Source organism: Equus quagga, chromosome 5, assembly GCF_021613505.1.
Source record: "Equus quagga isolate Etosha38 chromosome 5, UCLA_HA_Equagga_1.0, whole genome shotgun sequence".
NCBI lineage: Eukaryota > Metazoa > Chordata > Mammalia > Perissodactyla > Equidae > Equus > Equus quagga.
This window is the reverse complement of record NC_060271.1, coordinates 22,362,877-22,379,344: the sequence shown is the minus strand read 5'-3', so window position 1 is coordinate 22,379,344 and position 16,468 is coordinate 22,362,877. Positions and strand designations below refer to the sequence as shown.

The 16,468-nt window shown below is 48.0% G+C and overlaps 1 protein-coding gene across 1 annotated transcript in view; it reads right to left on the bottom strand.

Annotated features, from left to right (window-relative positions):
• DLGAP3 (DLG associated protein 3) overlaps window positions 1–16,468 on the bottom strand; it is a 33,636-nt gene continuing 17,168 nt past the window's right edge. The window contains exons 6-10 of the mRNA XM_046662845.1: window positions 16,321–16,406; window positions 2,492–2,976; window positions 1,418–1,509; window positions 1,015–1,158; window positions 1–317 (exon numbers count right to left, since the gene is read on the bottom strand). Coding sequence (XP_046518801.1) covers window positions 99–317; window positions 1,015–1,158; window positions 1,418–1,509; window positions 2,492–2,976; window positions 16,321–16,406 — 1,026 coding nt within the window. The 3' untranslated portion in view covers window positions 1–98. The remainder of the gene's footprint in view (window positions 318–1,014; window positions 1,159–1,417; window positions 1,510–2,491; window positions 2,977–16,320; window positions 16,407–16,468) is intronic.

Here is a 16,468-nt window from a genome sequence, read left to right as displayed (position 1 = left end):
GGCGGGCGCACGGGGCGGCCCGCGATCACAGTGACCTCGACGCTGGGTGTACAGTACGGGTAGAAAACCGCGGGCCCGGGCTGGGCGGGCCGGGCCGGTCACAGCCTGGTCTGGGCCTCGGGGATGTAGATCTCGATGCTGTCGGCGCTCTCGGTGGCCGAGCTGTGGCGGAAGGAGGCGGCGCGCTTGGCCGCCAGGAGCCGCTTGCGCGCTTCCTGCCGCTGCCGGTCCACCGAGTCCAGGGAGCGCTCCTTCACCGGCACGCCCCGGCCCCGCGACGGCTTCTTTGGTATCGGCGGAGGGACCTTCTTCTCCTCCTGCCGGCAGAGGGGGCGGCGGCTTAGTTCGGAGACGGGGTCCCACACCGACTTCCCAGTTTACCCCCCACGGCCCGGAGGGATTAACATCTTGTGGCTCCGCCACGTGGGTGCGGTTAGAATCCGCCAACACCTGAAGCCCCAGATGTACTTGTTCTGACAAGGTCAAACCCACATTTTTCATTAAAAAATAATTGATTTGATTCGAGCGCCCCCTGGTGGAGCCGTTCTGGAGCACTCCCTCCGGGGAAGCGGATGTTTTCATTCCAGGTAGGGAGGAGGGCAGCTCCCCCGGGCAGGGCAATGGGGGTTCACATACGAGGCCTCTGGGCCCCATCACAGACAAGGTCTCACAAGGTGAGATGAGGGCTGAGGGGACCCTCAAGATCGCCTCTGGGCCTCGGTTTGAGCTGAGGGCAGTCTGCCCTTCTGGAAGCTCTAGTTCTGCTTCCTCAAACTGCAGCTGGTCCAGGGTGGCTGCAGGCACCTCAGGGTTCTGGCAGCTCAGGCAGTGATGAAGCCAAGCAGACGGCAGTGACCAAGAGTGCGGTCATTGTGGAAGAAGAGGGTCCCCATCACCTGTCCAGGGCTGCCTTTGCTGCCCATGGGTCTCTTCTCCTGCCCCTTCCACCCCTCCACTTTGGGGAAGGGCATTTTCCCAGGTCTGGCCTCTTGGCTTGAAGGGACCTCCCCCCACCTTAGGTTCCAGGAGTTTCCAGCTGTTGGCCTTGAGTTGCTGTAGCTCCAGGAACTTGAGGGTCACATCCTCGATAGAGAGCTGCAGGAGGTCCCAGAAACCCGCCAGGTCCTGGAAGGTGGGCACAGGGAACGCAGTGGGGTCCTGCAGCAGAGAAAGACAGAAGAGGGACAGCCAGTCAGCGAGGTCTGTGCTCCAGCCAGGATCAGAGAAAGCCCCACCCACCCTTACTGTCAGGAAGCTCAACTTGGGAGAGTGGAGTAGGGCCTGGGAGACAGGGAGACAAGAAAGAGCCCAGACTTCTCTCTCGGGCACAAACACCTGGTCTCACCTCCAGGCATATACACACTTGGCCTCCTACAGGTACACACATCTGGTAGGCTCTCCATTCCTGGGCACTCACCATGCTTTGCTGACACAGCCGGAAAAACTGCTGAACCTTCTGGGACAGGAGAAGTTGTGTGCTGCCCACGGCACTGCGGATCTTCTCCAGGACTGGAGAACAGAAGGAGATTTAGGGAGAGCTCTCCTTCCCCCACCTCCAGGAAGTCTGCCCTGAATGACTCTGACCCGTCCATTATCTGGCACTGTCTACCCATCAGTCTCCTCCAATCCCCTCCCCATTCCATCCTCCAGTTCCTAACAAGCAGCTCCTATCCCATGTCACCAAGATGGAATCCTCAGACACTGATGTTTCTTCCTTCATATAACTGGCATTTCTTGAGTGCTTACCCGCCTGTGTCCTTCTTCCCTCCCACGTCACAGAACAGATGGGCACCAGCTCCAGCCTAGCCCTATAGCCTCAGCCAAGCACTAGCTTAATAACTACCCACTGGCTGAACTTTGTCACTCATCAGTATATGATTCCTTGGCTCATTAAGAATTACTGAATAATTTCATGTGTGTGCCTCTTGTCTTCCCAGTCACCATCCCATCAACTTGGGGATTCCAGGGTGAGACTGTGTCTCCCCTCAGTCTGGACTTGCAGGGAACGGCCATGTCCTCCCTCAGGCCAGGGCCATGTCTCGGCTGAATCCCCTTCCCCTACGCCTCAGGCATGACCTGAAATTGTGCACTGCCTCCTCCTCTGCCTTGAAGTCCTGGTCGCAACACCTGGATCAGACCCAGATCCCCACAGAAGCCCAGGTCGGAGCAGAATCCCCTTGACCCCCATGGACTTGGTGACTTGGACTGGCGGCCATCTCCTAGACGGCTCAGCCTTTTTGCCTCGTCACTTTCCCTGGTCCTAGCCCTGGCCTCTGAAGCTGCTCCCTACTTCCTTCCAAGAGCTCCCGGCATGCCCTGCTGCCAATGGGGACCCACCAAGGTTCGGGGCTAAAGAACCGAACAGCAAGGAAGGCACGCTCACACCCAACCAAAGTGCTCTCCCATTGTGCTGCTGGCCCGCTGCTCTCCAGTGAGCCAGGATGCCTCCACGCACACGAGGCCGGAGGCGCCCCCAGAGCATCCCACTCACTCTCCTCGGGCAGCTCATAGTCCTCCGCCTCGCGCTCCATCTGCTGGCACCAGTGCTCCAGCTTCTCCACCTCCGCCCTCAGCATCTTGATGAACCACTCGCCGTCCCGTGGGCAGGGGGACGTGCGGCCTGAGTCGGGGAGGCTACGTGAGCCCCGCTCCATCCAGGAGTCACGGCGGCCGGCCCCGGGGCCGGGGGTGGAGGCGGGGGCAGGGCCGGGCGACCCATCGGTGGCCGGCGGCTCATACGGCAGTGGGTAGCCCTCGCGGTAGGCCCACTGGCCTTGCGTGTGGACCGTGCGGAAGACTGAGTAGGTGGGGGCCCGGGGCCCGGGCTGGGGCTCAGAGGCGTGCCTCTGGAAAGAGCGTCCAAACTGCAGAGCCTTGTCTTCTGTGGCCACTGTGGCCAGGCCGGCCAGGCCCTCCAGCTCCAGGTCTGCCTGCACGCCGGCTGTCACACTGTTGGAGCGCTTGAACCTCGCCCGCCTGGTGAGAGAGGTGGCTGTCATCTCTGCCCCTGCCCAGTCTTATCCCAGCCCTCATCCCCTACTCAGGCCAAAAGGAAAAGGAAGGAGAAAGGAAACGTGCAAAATGATGAACATTAATCCACGACCTTTAAATATATCAGTCCTTGCAACGGGTGGGTACCTAATATACTTCATAACGCCTCTGGACAGCGGTGATATTCAAAATATTTAACTATCTGTACTCCATGGGCAGAACAGATGCTGGCATACACCAACCAGAACAGACACAGAGAAGTGCCAGGGCATCACCCTGCAGAAGCTGGATCATGGGGCAGACCAGAGGGGCCCAGGGAGGGTCTAGGGTGGTGGTTCTTTACCAATGAATACAGAAATACTTCAGCATTTTAACAAACGGTATGTCTTTGCTAGTTTACGCCAGCTGTGCGGGTATGTCCTCAGCCCTACAGAGAGATGAATGAAAGAAGGCCCAGAGAGGCCCATGGTCACCCAGAGAGCCAAGATTTGGACCCAGGGCTGCAGGCTGCACAGCAGAAGCACTTCCCACCACACAGGCTGCTAGAACATCAGGAAGAATTGCCTTGGAGCAGCTGCGGGGTGGGGGTGGCTGCAGCTGGGAGGACTTTTCCTCTGGGGACCCCCATGGCTCAGCCCAGAGCCTGGCCAGACACAGTCAGCCAGCCGGTGCCAGTGGAGTTGAATTAAGTTGTTGGCAGGAATAACACAGGGCCTGGAAATTTCTTGTCTTTGAGTTAATAATATGCAAATACTATGCAAAACAGAAAGTCAATTGGCCTTGTTCTTTTTTTTTACCCCCCTGAGTTCAGAGTTGGGGCTCTTTTCTGTGAAGAAGTCAGTGGCCCCCTGAGGTGCATGAGGCTGATCAGACAACACTTGAAGAAGAGGGAGTCAGGAGATGCGGGGGTGGCAGGGGAGGTGAACAGAAGTTTGAGGTTTGGAAATTCAAGGACTATAAAAGAAAGACCCATGTGTCCTAAGCTACTGCCACCCCCATATGGTCAGAAGAGAGAAGGCCTTGGGGGGCCAACTCCAGGGGCCCCTCCAGCTTCCCAGGAGACTCCCCCAACCCCCACAACTTCAGCTTTCCTCCTGCTGCCCAGGCCGTCTCTCCCTGCCTGCCTTGCCTGCCTGCTTCCCTCCAGCTGGCGGGCTGCCTGCTGGGAGCCTGTTGCCATAGAAACCAGGCCCAGAAGGATGCTGCAGGACCCAGGAAAGAGAGATGCACTCATGTGCAGTCTCCAACGAGCCCTATGTCCCAACCCCCACCCAGAGGGAGAGACAGTGAGAACACATCTGCATTGCTTCCCACATGGTCTTCACCTTGGCGTCTGCCCTCGTCAAGATTTGCATCACCCTCTGCCTTGACTCAGACACCTCTGCCTCCACTCAGGACAGTGCAGAAGAGCACTGGACTAGGAGTCAGATCTGAGTTCTAATACTGGCCTTGCTGCTGTATGCCTTTGGGAAGTCACTCACTCTCCATCTAGGTCATCTACTATATATGTGTATTTAAAATATATGATATATATGATTATATATTATATGTAAATACACACTATATAAAATGATAGGAATGGACCAGTAATTGCCAAGGTACCTCCTCTCTCTAAAATTATACCTTGCATATTTTAAGATCTGGGGCCCAACATTGCCTCACCCGTCCATACTGGAGTAGTCTTCCTGAAGCTGACCTCTGCCAACTCATTCCCCTGCTCCATACTCTCCCATAGCTCCCCATCACTAATAAGATAAAGTTCGTGCTTCCAATGCTAGCATCTACCCCATGCTGGCATATTCTCTGGATGCGGTCCTCCTCTCCAGCCTCTTCCCCCCTCCATTCTCCTTGTTCCCCAAGTGGCTTATACTAGCTCTCACTCTGAGCCTTTGCACATGCTATTCCCCTGCCTGAAATGGCATTCCTCCTGCTCGCTCCCTGTCCATTCCCTGCTCAAGTCCCCTCTTCTTCTGCGAACCTCCTGACCGCCCCCAAGAACATCCTCAGTACCGCACCTCCCTCAGCAGTCTTCTTGCATTTGGAGGCAGCCCCACTGTTCGGTTAAATTGTTCTGTCTGGTGAGAGTCTTGTGTGTCTAACTGAATTATTAGGACACATTTTAGTTCCCTTTGAATATTTTTGTGCCTTTGAGCTCCAGTTAGCTTTGGGCTCCTTCAGAGATCCAGCAGTTGCAAACCACGCAGGGAAAGGTGGGGCTTGCCCCAAGAAACACATTATTGAAGATCTGCCTTCCCAGCCTGCTTTCCTGTTATCCCCACAGGGACCTGTCCTTTGGCATCACTGGGTTTGCTGCCTTTCACCTGTCCTCTGAGGGGTCCAGAGAGGGTCATGCTCTGTCTTGATGGAAATAGGACACACAGTCTGGAACAGAAGCATAAGTGCCCCAGGCTTCATGGTTCTCAAGTGAGCTCTCTCACTGTGTTTACTTCAAGGAAGGCCAAAGAAGTTGAGGAGCTTATGGGATTACAGGAAGCACCATCTCCACCAACACTCCCAGCTAGGGGCCAGAGATTTGCACAGCTCATGCAGGAGTCCGCCATCCTTGTGCAAGTGGCATTTAGAACCAGCAGTGTGATTTCCAAAAAAAGAACAATGCAACAAAGCTCTAAAGCCCTGGGAGACACAGACATTTCAGGGGTGGGTGGAGATAGTGTAGCCCACAGAGGGGTCTAGGCCAGACAGGAAGAGGAAGAAAACGAGCAGAAAGTCACCCAAAGGCAGATAGAGGACAGAGGGTCTCAAGAAGGAATGAGCAGCCAACAGGGAAAATGCAGCCAGTTAAGAATGAAAGGTGTCCACTGATCTGGCAATATGGAAGCCATTGGCAATCAAGGCGAGAGTAGGTTTGGTGGAGGATGGGGGCAGACGCAGGTGGCAGGGGGTTGTCAGGAGGTGGAGAAAACTAGGCAAGACAACGCTTTCAAAGAGCTGGGTTGAGAAGGGAGGAAGAGAGAAGACAGTGTACCTTTAAGGGAGGAATATTTTGGTTGTCAATTATATCTCAATAAAGCTGGGAAAATAAGGGAGGGGTATTTTGTTTAGGATTGTTCTCATGTGCCATATCCCAAGGGGAGAGAACCTGTAGGGTAGGTAGAATGATGGCTGCCCAAAGAGGTCCATGTCCTAATTCCTGGAACCTCTGGATTTGTTACCTCCATGGAAAGAGGGACTTTACAGATATGATTACATTGAGGATCTTGAGATGAGAAGAGCCTGGATTATCCAGGTGTGTCCAATTTAATCACAAGAGTCCTTATAAGTGAAAGAGGGAGGCAGAAGAGTAAGAACCAGGGAAGGAGATGGGACGACAGGATCAAGGTTGGAGCATGATGCAAGGTGAGGACTCGACTCGCCATTGGCGGCTTTGAAGACAGAAGCGGGCTACAAGCCAAGCAATGTGGGCAGTCTCTATAAACTGGAAAAGCTGACAAAATGGATTCTTCCCAGAGCCTCCAGAAGGGATCAGGACTGCCAACACCTTGATTCTAGCCCAGGAATCCCAGTTCAGACTTGTGACCTCCAGAAATGTAAGATAATAAACATGCATTATTGGATGTTGCGAAATTTGTGGCAGTTTATTACAGCAACAATAGGAAACGAATATAGCCTGTAAAGAGAAATTGATTAGAGATAGAGAAGAGAGAGACAGTTGTCCAAGGACTAGATATAAGGGGGGCAAATAATAATTAACACCCTCTGAGCACTTAGTATGTGCCAGGCTAAGCACTTTACATGAATCGACATGCTCAGCCCTCAGAAACAGTGCTATGATAAGGGTGTTAGTAACACCCCTACTTACAGATAAGAAAACTGAGGCTTAGAGAGGTTAAGTGACTTCCTAAGATCAGACGGTTACCAAATTAGTACAGTCTGGCTGCAGAGGGCAGCTCTTAAACCATTCCACTGCAGTGCCTCCCTAGGAATGAGCGAGAGGGGTGGCTCTCATCAGGAAGGCAGATGCTTCCACCTCCGAGGCAGGACTGGTGGAGGGAAGAGATGCAAGCAAGTTGGGGGTTGGTCGGGAAGTGGAGAGACGTCCCACCAGATGACCTCAGTGGTTACAGTGAAGTGAGCAGGGAGGTTGTCTGCTGGAGATTCGGGGGTGGGAGGGTGGAGGAAGGAAGGAGAATGAGCATCTTTCGGGAAGGCAGCCCAGCTCCATGGCTTGTGCCTCAGTTTCCTCATCTATCAATGAGAATGACAACACAACTGCTGGTAAGGTTGTTATGAGACAACAGATGTAAAGAACTTAGAACAGCACCGGGCCTGCCCATTGTGAACGTAAGCCACTATATGGAGAGGCAGGAAGGGTTGTTGCTCTCACTGAAAAGAAAGGGACAAAGAAAATCACGGGAATGTAGCACTGAGAACCCAGCTAGGGCATTGTAGTTATTAATTATTATGATTGCTGTTGATCGTTTCCATCTGTTCTCCCACAGTACTCAATAAAACCTCTTTTATACTCCATAGCACATTGGATTGTAGTTATTTGCATATCTGTCTCCCTTACTGAATAGGGCAATTTCTCAAACAGACGCTGGGTGAGTGGCTGGTTGGTTGGTTGGAAGGATGGAAGAGACCACTAATCATCCCCCAGCATCCATCCTCCTTTTCTTCCTTAGTAATACAATCCCACAATTTTATGCTGGACACAAGGCCACTTTGAATACAGATTCTTTTACCAATCTCCCTAGCAGCTAGCTGTAGCCATGTGGCTAAGTTCTAATTCATAAGATATAAGCAGAAGAGGTGTGTGCAACTTCCAGGAAATGTTCTTAAAAAGAGAAGGCATGACATTTTTTGTTCCTTCCTCCTCCCTGCTGACCAGAATGCAGACATGATGGCTGGATCTCAAGCAGCCATCTTGGAACATGAAATGGAAGCCAAATGAGAAGGATGGAGGAGCAAAAAGATAGAAGGAGCCTGGGTCCTGTCATTGTGGAGCACCTACCAGCCCTCTCTGGCCTTCCTCTAAGCAAAAGAGAAATAAATTTCTATCATATTTAAGTCACTATCATTTGAGGGTTTCCTGTAACTCACAGCCAAACCTAATCCTAACTATAACAGATGCATTTTCACGGTAGTGAAGTCCAGGGCTTATGTCCCTATTTGGTTCTGGATTTGGCAGTATTTGCCGTGGTCTTCACCCACAGCTGAAAACACAGGTTAGAAACCAGCTCCAGTTATGAATTATCACTAATTCATAACAATGCCTTTTGCGATATTTTCTGCCCAAGCCTTTTAACAGGATTGAGGAGGCCTCCTCCGCTCGAGTTCTTCAAGGTGACAGGGATCCCATTGCTGACAATTCTGGAAGTTGTTATCATGGTTACTTCACGGAGACACTGCTACTGTGATTCTCTAAGGGATAGCACGAAAGGCTCCGGGAAGAAACTGGCTTATCCCAAGAGACACAATGTCCAAGGAAAGCTCAACATCCAGGAGTTGTCAAGAGGTTTTGCCAGGAGTATTTGGCAGCAGGCTGGTGGGGGTGGGAGGGGGAGTGGGCAGGGAGGAGGAAGAGCAGGGACGTTTCAGCAAGCTCAGCCCATGTGCTAGCTCCCTCTCTGAGAAAGCATCTAAGAGCTTAAACATATCATCAATCAGGGGTCCCCAAGTCCACCGCCCCAGCCTGGGGGCTGTGACAGTGATGCTGAGGTGGGGCTAGGGTGGGAGATTTAGGAAGAATCGTGATGGTCAGTCAGGAACCATCCTGGAGCTGATGGCTGAGGAATGGAGGTGGTATCCACTGCCAGGGCTTGTGGTCAGTCAGCAACTCATTGCTTTTGCAGAACTGTTCTCAACATATAGCTTAATGAGGATGGAAGCTTCCTTCTCAGGGCTCGAGGGCCTCTGTTCTTTCAGCTCGTGCCCTTCCCAAGGTCCCCAAGTCAGAAGTGACCATCATGCTAAGGAAGGGGTGGCGGGGGGCAGCCTTCCCATACAGAGTTCTCCAGGAGGCACTGGTTAGGCACAAGTGGGTATAAGCAGGTTTGTCAGATAGAACACAGGACTTCCAGTTAAATTTGAATTTCAGGCAAATATCAGATAATTTTTTGGTATAAGTGTGTCTCATACAATATTTGGAACCTATTTATCATAAATGTTATTCATTGTTTATCTGATAATCAAATTGAACTGGGAATTCTGGTATTTTTTGTTTATGTTATTTTGGTTTTTTTGCTAAATCTGGAATTTAAGGTAAGGTCTTAGTAGGAGGAATCTGGAGGTGGAAGATACAGGGGGATCCCCATGGTTAGAGAGAGTTAGAGGCAGAAATCGCATGGCTTCTAAGTTCTCCAAGGGCCCCAGGATCAGTCTTCTAACGTTCAGCAAGGACACTTGATACATTCTTTCATCATGGCCCAGAGTATGCTGGGTCTGTGAAGACAGGAGCTGTGGGATGCCCTAAGACAGAGCTGGTTACTGTTTCTTAAGTACGCTCCCTCCCACCACAGGACCTTAGCACATGCTCTTCCTTCTGCCTGGAACACTCTTATCTCCCATTTTCACTTCCTTAATTTTTGTTCATCCTTCAGATCTCTGCTCAATGTCACTTCCTCAGGGAAGCCATGCCTGACCCCTCTGACTGGGTCAAAGCCCCCTATGATACACTCTTATAGGGCATATACCTCTCCTTTGTGGCACCTGTTACAGCTTTTCTTCTACATCATTTATGAGGTTCTTAGATTAACGTGACAGTAAGCTTCAGAGGCCAGTCAGGAGCTGTGTCTGGTTCTACTCACCTTTGTATCCTCAGTGCCCAGCACAGGACTTAACAAATAATAGGGATCCAATAAATATCTGTGCACAAATGAATCTTGGGTGTGGGTGCAGTGGAGAAGCAACTGAAAGGGCACCAACCCCCACTCTGCATATTTCTAAGCCAAGTCACCACTGATGATGAACAACTGGAAGGACCCACAGACAACTCCCAGGTATAAGGGGCAATAAATCTGAACTCCTCACCCAATAGGTTAGCAGGGAACGCCTGAAAGGCAGAAAAGGAGGCCTTTCCTTCCTGGCAATTTTTAAAACCAAAGTACAGAGAGAGAGAGACAGAGAGAGAGAGACTGCAACCAGTGAGACAGGAGCAAGGACAAGAGAGTCCAAGAAAATGGGGTGGCAGTGGGTGGGGGGCAAGCCCTGGATGTCTGCCTAGAAAGGCTGCCGGTAGTCATGGCTTGCTTTTATGTACCAGTTGGGGCATGGTGTGTGGTAAGTCAGACTTAAAGTGCCAGGGACAAAAGGGACAGAAAGGACAGTGCAGGTGTATAACTAAGGATGCCTTCAGCAGACAAGCAAGGGAGCCTAGCCAGAGAGATGTGCCAGATTTCTTCTCTCCCCACCTGTCACCCCCTCTGAATTCCCAGTGTGATCACCTGTCCCAAGCAATTCAGTTCCTCAGACATTTATCCAACACTGTCTCCCCCCGCCCAGCCTGCCCCATCAACACCTCCCCAAGCACCTACAGGAGAGCAAGGAAGACCTCATTCTCTGCCCGTCCCCGCCCTTCCCTGACTTCACTCCAAATGCTTCTCAGACTGGTCCACTACTCTCTGTATCTGCTGCTATCAGCCCAGTCCAGACGACTGATCAATACCATGGACGGAGCCAACTTAGGAAATCCCCCCCAATATATAGAAATGATGGATAAAACAAAATCACAAAAGCGTTTTTGCTACCATGCCAAACTTGAAAATAGGAAAGAGTAATCTTCAGGTACCAGAAACAAAAAGGCAATCCAAAATCTGAGTAGTGAGAGGGAATCTAAGCCAAGAGAGCCACAGGAAGTTGGGGCCAGACATATGCTAGAGGCTAGATGGGAACACCCAGGGAGGACGATAGGAGAACCCCCAAACCTGTGCGGCGTGGGGAGCTGGAAAGAGATCCCATGCATAAAGCCAGCAAGCAAGGAGGTTCATTGCATTTACAAACTTGCACCAGAAAACTCATGTCTTGATTCAGGAATGTGGCCTGGAAGTAGGATGCTGAGAAATCAAAACATTAAGACTGCTTTGTGTGTGGGTGTGGGGTTCAAATGAGTATTACCAGTGAAATGCAGAAACCTCAAGCTGAGATATTAACTCGAAAACTGGTCCCAAGTTCAAGCAGTACTTCAGCATAAAGGAAATTGAAGCCATGAGGGACAAGTGGGCAGTAACAAGCAGTAGTGAACACATAAATTGTTAAAACATGTTTGTAAATCTGAACTATTAAACCATAAAAGACATAACAACAACTGATTTAGCAGGGTTTTTAAAAGAGGTATAATCAAAATACTAGACAAATATAACATGGAAGATAGGAGGAAGGAGTTAAGAAGGAAATGAAAGTGTTCCAAGGTTCTTGTTCAGTGCCTAAGAAGGATAGAAATATTAATTTTAGACTTTATTAGAAAAATATGAAATTAAGTAAATTTGTTAAAAATTTAAGGAAAATTACTATTAAAATGTAAACTTCCAAACCAGTGGAAGGAACAAGACAAATAAAGCCAAATTGATCAGTTTAACAGAAGGCAGAAAAGTAGAAAAGGGGAAAAGCAAAGAAAAAGCATGTCAAAGAAACACTTTAAAGAAATGATAGAAATAAGTCCAAATAAATCAGTAGTCAAGATATATATAAATGGATTAAAATGTCTATTAAACTCTAGCACTATACTGCTTACAAACAGCACATCTAAAACGTAAGGATATAAGACAGCTAAAAATAGAAAGAAGGAAAAAGATATACTGGAAAATTAATCAAAAGAAAGCAGCCATAGCAATAAACTCAGGTAAAATAGACTCCCAGGCAAAAACCATTAGTAAGGATGAAAAGCAGCCTATTTACTGACAAAAGAGCCAACCACCAAGAAGATATAACAATCATAAGCCTGAATACTTCTAAACAGCACACTGTCAAACTAAAGAAAAAATTAATAAAATTACCAGGGAAAACAACACATCCGCAATTATGGTGAGACGTTTTTAACACACCTTTCTCAGAACTGGTAAATCAAACATCCAAAAAAAATCAAAGATAAACATTTGAAAAATATAATTTCTAAGTCCGACCATATATGTAATATATATGTATATGATGGAGGAAGCCTCAACAAATCCTAAGGAATAAATATCATACAGAATGCATACTATGGCCACAATGTAGCAAATCTAGAAATCAATCTTGAAAAGGTAGACTCCACCCCCAAGAAATACATTTGGAAACTAAAAAAAATTCTTCTAAATAATTCACAGGTTTAAAAGGAAATTATGATGAAAGTTACAAACTATTTAGAACTGAACAATGGAAATACTGCATCTCAAAACTTATGAGATGCAGCTACAGCAGCATAGTTAGAGGGGAATTTATAGCCTTAAAAGCACATGTTAGAAAATAAGAACTAGAGCTTGAGAGCCTGAACAAAAGACAAAGATGGTAGAAGAAAGAATATAATAACACAAAAGTAGTAGAAGAAAGGAAATATTAAAACTAAAAGAGAAAGAAACAATAGAGATGCTCACTAAAACCAAAAACTACTTTTTTTAAAGACTAATAAAATATAGTTTTTAAAATATACAAACCTTCAGCAAGATTGATCAAGAAAGAGCAGGAAGGCATAAATATATGGTATTAGGAATGAAAAGGGGGGGCATAACCTATGGATACTATAAAATTATAGTACTAAGGCAAAGAACATTTGTGCCCCAAATTTTGAAAACTGTCAATTTTTATTAAATGGTCCATTTTTTTTGGAAAATATAAATCACTACAATAGACAAAAAAATAAAACCAGAATAGATCAATAACCACTAAAGAAACCGAAGCTGTAGTTCAAAAACTTTCTCCTATCCCCAAAAGGCATCAGGTTCCAATAGTTTTATAGGCAACCTTTACTAAACCTTTAAGGAATAGACAATTCCTACTTTACACAAATTGTTTCAAAGAACAGAAACACAGAAAATGCTACCAAACTCATTTTAGGAGTCTAGCATAAGCTTAATACCTGAACTGAATAACAACAATAAAAACAAAATCATAGGCCAATATCACTTATGAACACAGATATAAAAACCTTAAATAAAGTAATAACTATTCAAAAATCCAGCAACATATATAAAAATAACACAGCAAGACAAAAACTGCTGGAGGTCCATCTATCTCTTCTTCTTTTTGTCTTTAGCCATAAGAACCCTGCTTTTCAGCCATGTGCTCTGCTCATTGCATGTTACTTCCCAGCTAAAAACTATTCCAAAGCCCCCCTTGCAGCTAGATGCCACCACGTCATGAGGTTTCAGCCAACGTGATGTAGGTGAAAGTGTTGTAACTTTCAGGAAGTCTTCTTAAAAAAGAAGGACTGAATCCCTCCTCCTCTCTTCCTCCTTGGTACCACTCAGAATGCAGACAGGACAGCTGGAACCTGAACTTCAGCTCCTTGAGATGAGGTGATAAACAAAGGGTGGAAGAGCAGCAAGATAGAAGGAGTCTGCGGTCCTGACACTGCACTTCCACATCCAGGCTTTTTCTTTTCTTAACTGAGAGAGAAATACACTTAAGATACTATTGAGGCCCTGTTATTCACAGCCATACTTAATCCAAACTGGCAACAATGTCAAGCAGGGTTCCTCCCAGGAATGAAAGAATGGGTCAACGTGGAAAATCTATTAATATAGTTCACCACATTACAGATGAAAGGAGAAAGCATATGATCATCAAAGTCAATTCTGAAAAAGCACTCAATAAAATTCCACTCTCATTTTCTATTTAAATAAATAAATAAATAAAAACTCTTAGCCAACTAGGAATAGAAGGGAATTTCCTTAACCTGATAAATAGTATCCATCAAAATCGGTAGCAAATATCATCATACTTATGAGCGGGGCTTGAGAAGCATATCCACTGAAGTCGGGAATGGGACAAGAGTGCTCCATTCAACAGCGACCTGGAAGTCCTATCCAATGCATTATCACAAGAAAAAGAAATGAAAAGAATATAGATTTAAAAGGAATATCTTCATTTGCAGAAAATATAACTGACTATATAAGAAAACCCATCAAGACTTTCAGATAAACTATGAGATCCCCTATGAGAGAACAGCAAGGTTGCTGACCACAAAATCAATATTCAAAGGTTAGTCCTGTTCCCACACACTAACACTGTCCATTTATAAAATACAATAGGAAAAAAGATCCCCCACCCAAGAGCCTCTATAGTGCAAAGGACTATCACCTTTCTTCTGGATCATGAAAAAGTCCTGCTTACTAGCCTCCCCATGCCCACTATTGCTTCCCTCGAATTCATTCTCCACTCAGCAGCTAGTGACCTTCTGTAAACATAAATTAGATCACGTCACACTTCTTCTTGAACCTTTTAATGGCTCCTCATTAGTTATAACTACATTCTAGTTCTTCATCACGCCCGTGCCTACTCTCCATTCCACTCCCTCTCCACTCCCCCATCCCATTCCACACCAGCCACATGAACCTTCTTTCAGTGCTTGATGCATGTCAATCTTCTCCTGCCCCAGTACCCTCACATATGCTATTCTCTCTTCCCGGAACACTTCCCCCACATCATCTTCCGAGGGTTCCTAGTCAATCCTCAAGTCTCAGCTCAGATGTCACCTGCTTAACCTAAATAAGGTCCCTTCCCTCTTAGCTCCTGCTTTTTTCTTTCATGTTCCCACCATAATGCATAGTAATATCCCATTACATATTATACCATAATGTGTAATCACATCTTTATTCATGGATTATTTATGCATTACCTTGATTCCCTTCTAGACCATAACTTCTATGAGGGCAAGAGTCATATCTTTGACATTTCCCTGAGCATTTAACAGGAGCTGTCATATAACAGATGCTTAATAAGTATTTTCTGAACGAAGGAATCAATGACTGAATGACGGAGTTTGCTGATTTAGCTGGAGTCTCAGTAGAATGCCTGCTGCTCTCTAGGAGGGGACCTCCAGGGTTCCACCTGGATGAGGGACCAAGAAACCTCATGAGGGAGCGAGCGGGCACACACGGGCTTGGTTCATGGTTCACGGGGTAGAATTAGAGTTGGGGGCAAGATTCTGAACACAGAGCTGCATCCATCCACGACTTCAAACCCATCTCCCAAGAGCACATGTCATGGACTTGCGGAATTGAGTTTGCCCAAAGTGCTACTTTTCTGTGATTTTGGTGAAATATCAAGAATTTGGAGGACAGCAGCTTTCAGGAGGGATGGGGACAACAAGGGCGGCTTTTTGCCACCCTTGATGGAGGCATTTACAGCCTCAGGAGCATATGGAACTGCAGGAGCTAAAGAAAGAGTAGAGAAAAATGGTGAATCCGACAGGAACCCCAAAAAGACTTGATCAGACACCCACACACAAGACACCCCCAGGGGTTCCCAGAAATAATTGGATGAACTTTAGGGGAGAGCTAAAGGTCCAAAACCACGGCAAGTGGGAACAGAGCTGTGAGGGACTGCCACTGAGACTCTAGCTTTATTCCTCTAATGGGTATGGCCTGAGACAGGCAACACAGATTACCATGAAACTCTTACAGCCAGCCCCAGGCAGGTGCCCAGACACCATACTTAGGGCCACTGGCCTGGTAGCATTGCAGCCCAGAGGGCCAATGGGCCACTGAGACATGGTCATTAGAGAAAGCATCTTCCCACAGGAACCCAACAACGGGGGGACTCCTCCCAGTATTCCCTCCAGAGCTTGCAGTGCTCATTTTTCAGTTGGAAATTAAGGAAGCAATGTTTCTGAGGCCACCTAATGCCAGAATAGTGGCTGCTGGTAATTCTACCATCTCGGGTACACCACAGACGCAGCCATATAATAGGTACCCCCGACTGGTTAAATGCTTGTGTGAGCCAAATGAGGAGGAGTGTTATATCCGCCAGGGGCCCCTGAGAGGCAATCTTCATGTTTATTTGTTTCTTTTTGAGCTCACATACTTGTACGCCACGGGAAGTAATGAGGGACTGGAAAAATCCTCTGTAAAGGACCATTGTTCGAGGCCTGCTCAGCACCCACCTGCTATCTCTCCCTACCAGCTCCTTCCCCCATCACTGTACATCTCCTGTCCACCTCAGGGCACCTGGGACAGGCATGGGCATAGGAAGAATTCACTTTAGATCCCATGACTGCCCTGGTGACATCTCTGTGAATAACCTCTGTGGCTGCTCTGACTCCTCCCTCAATAAAAGGGCGTGGTCTCACGTCCAGGAAGAGAGTGCAAGCAGGGAGACCCCGCCAGGGAGGTCCTTATGCAGCCCTCTCTCCGCTTCTCCCACAAGAAAGCCTGAGATGCCCCAACTCGGACCTACCTCTTGTCCTCTTCCACCTGTACGCCGATGGAGTGGAACTCTCTTCGACTCCTGTTCTCCGTGTCCGAGTCCGAGATAGTCTCCACCTGGTGGCAGGGTTGGGGAGTCAGTGGCCGGGGCCAGACCAGGGACGCAAGCCCTTCCCAGG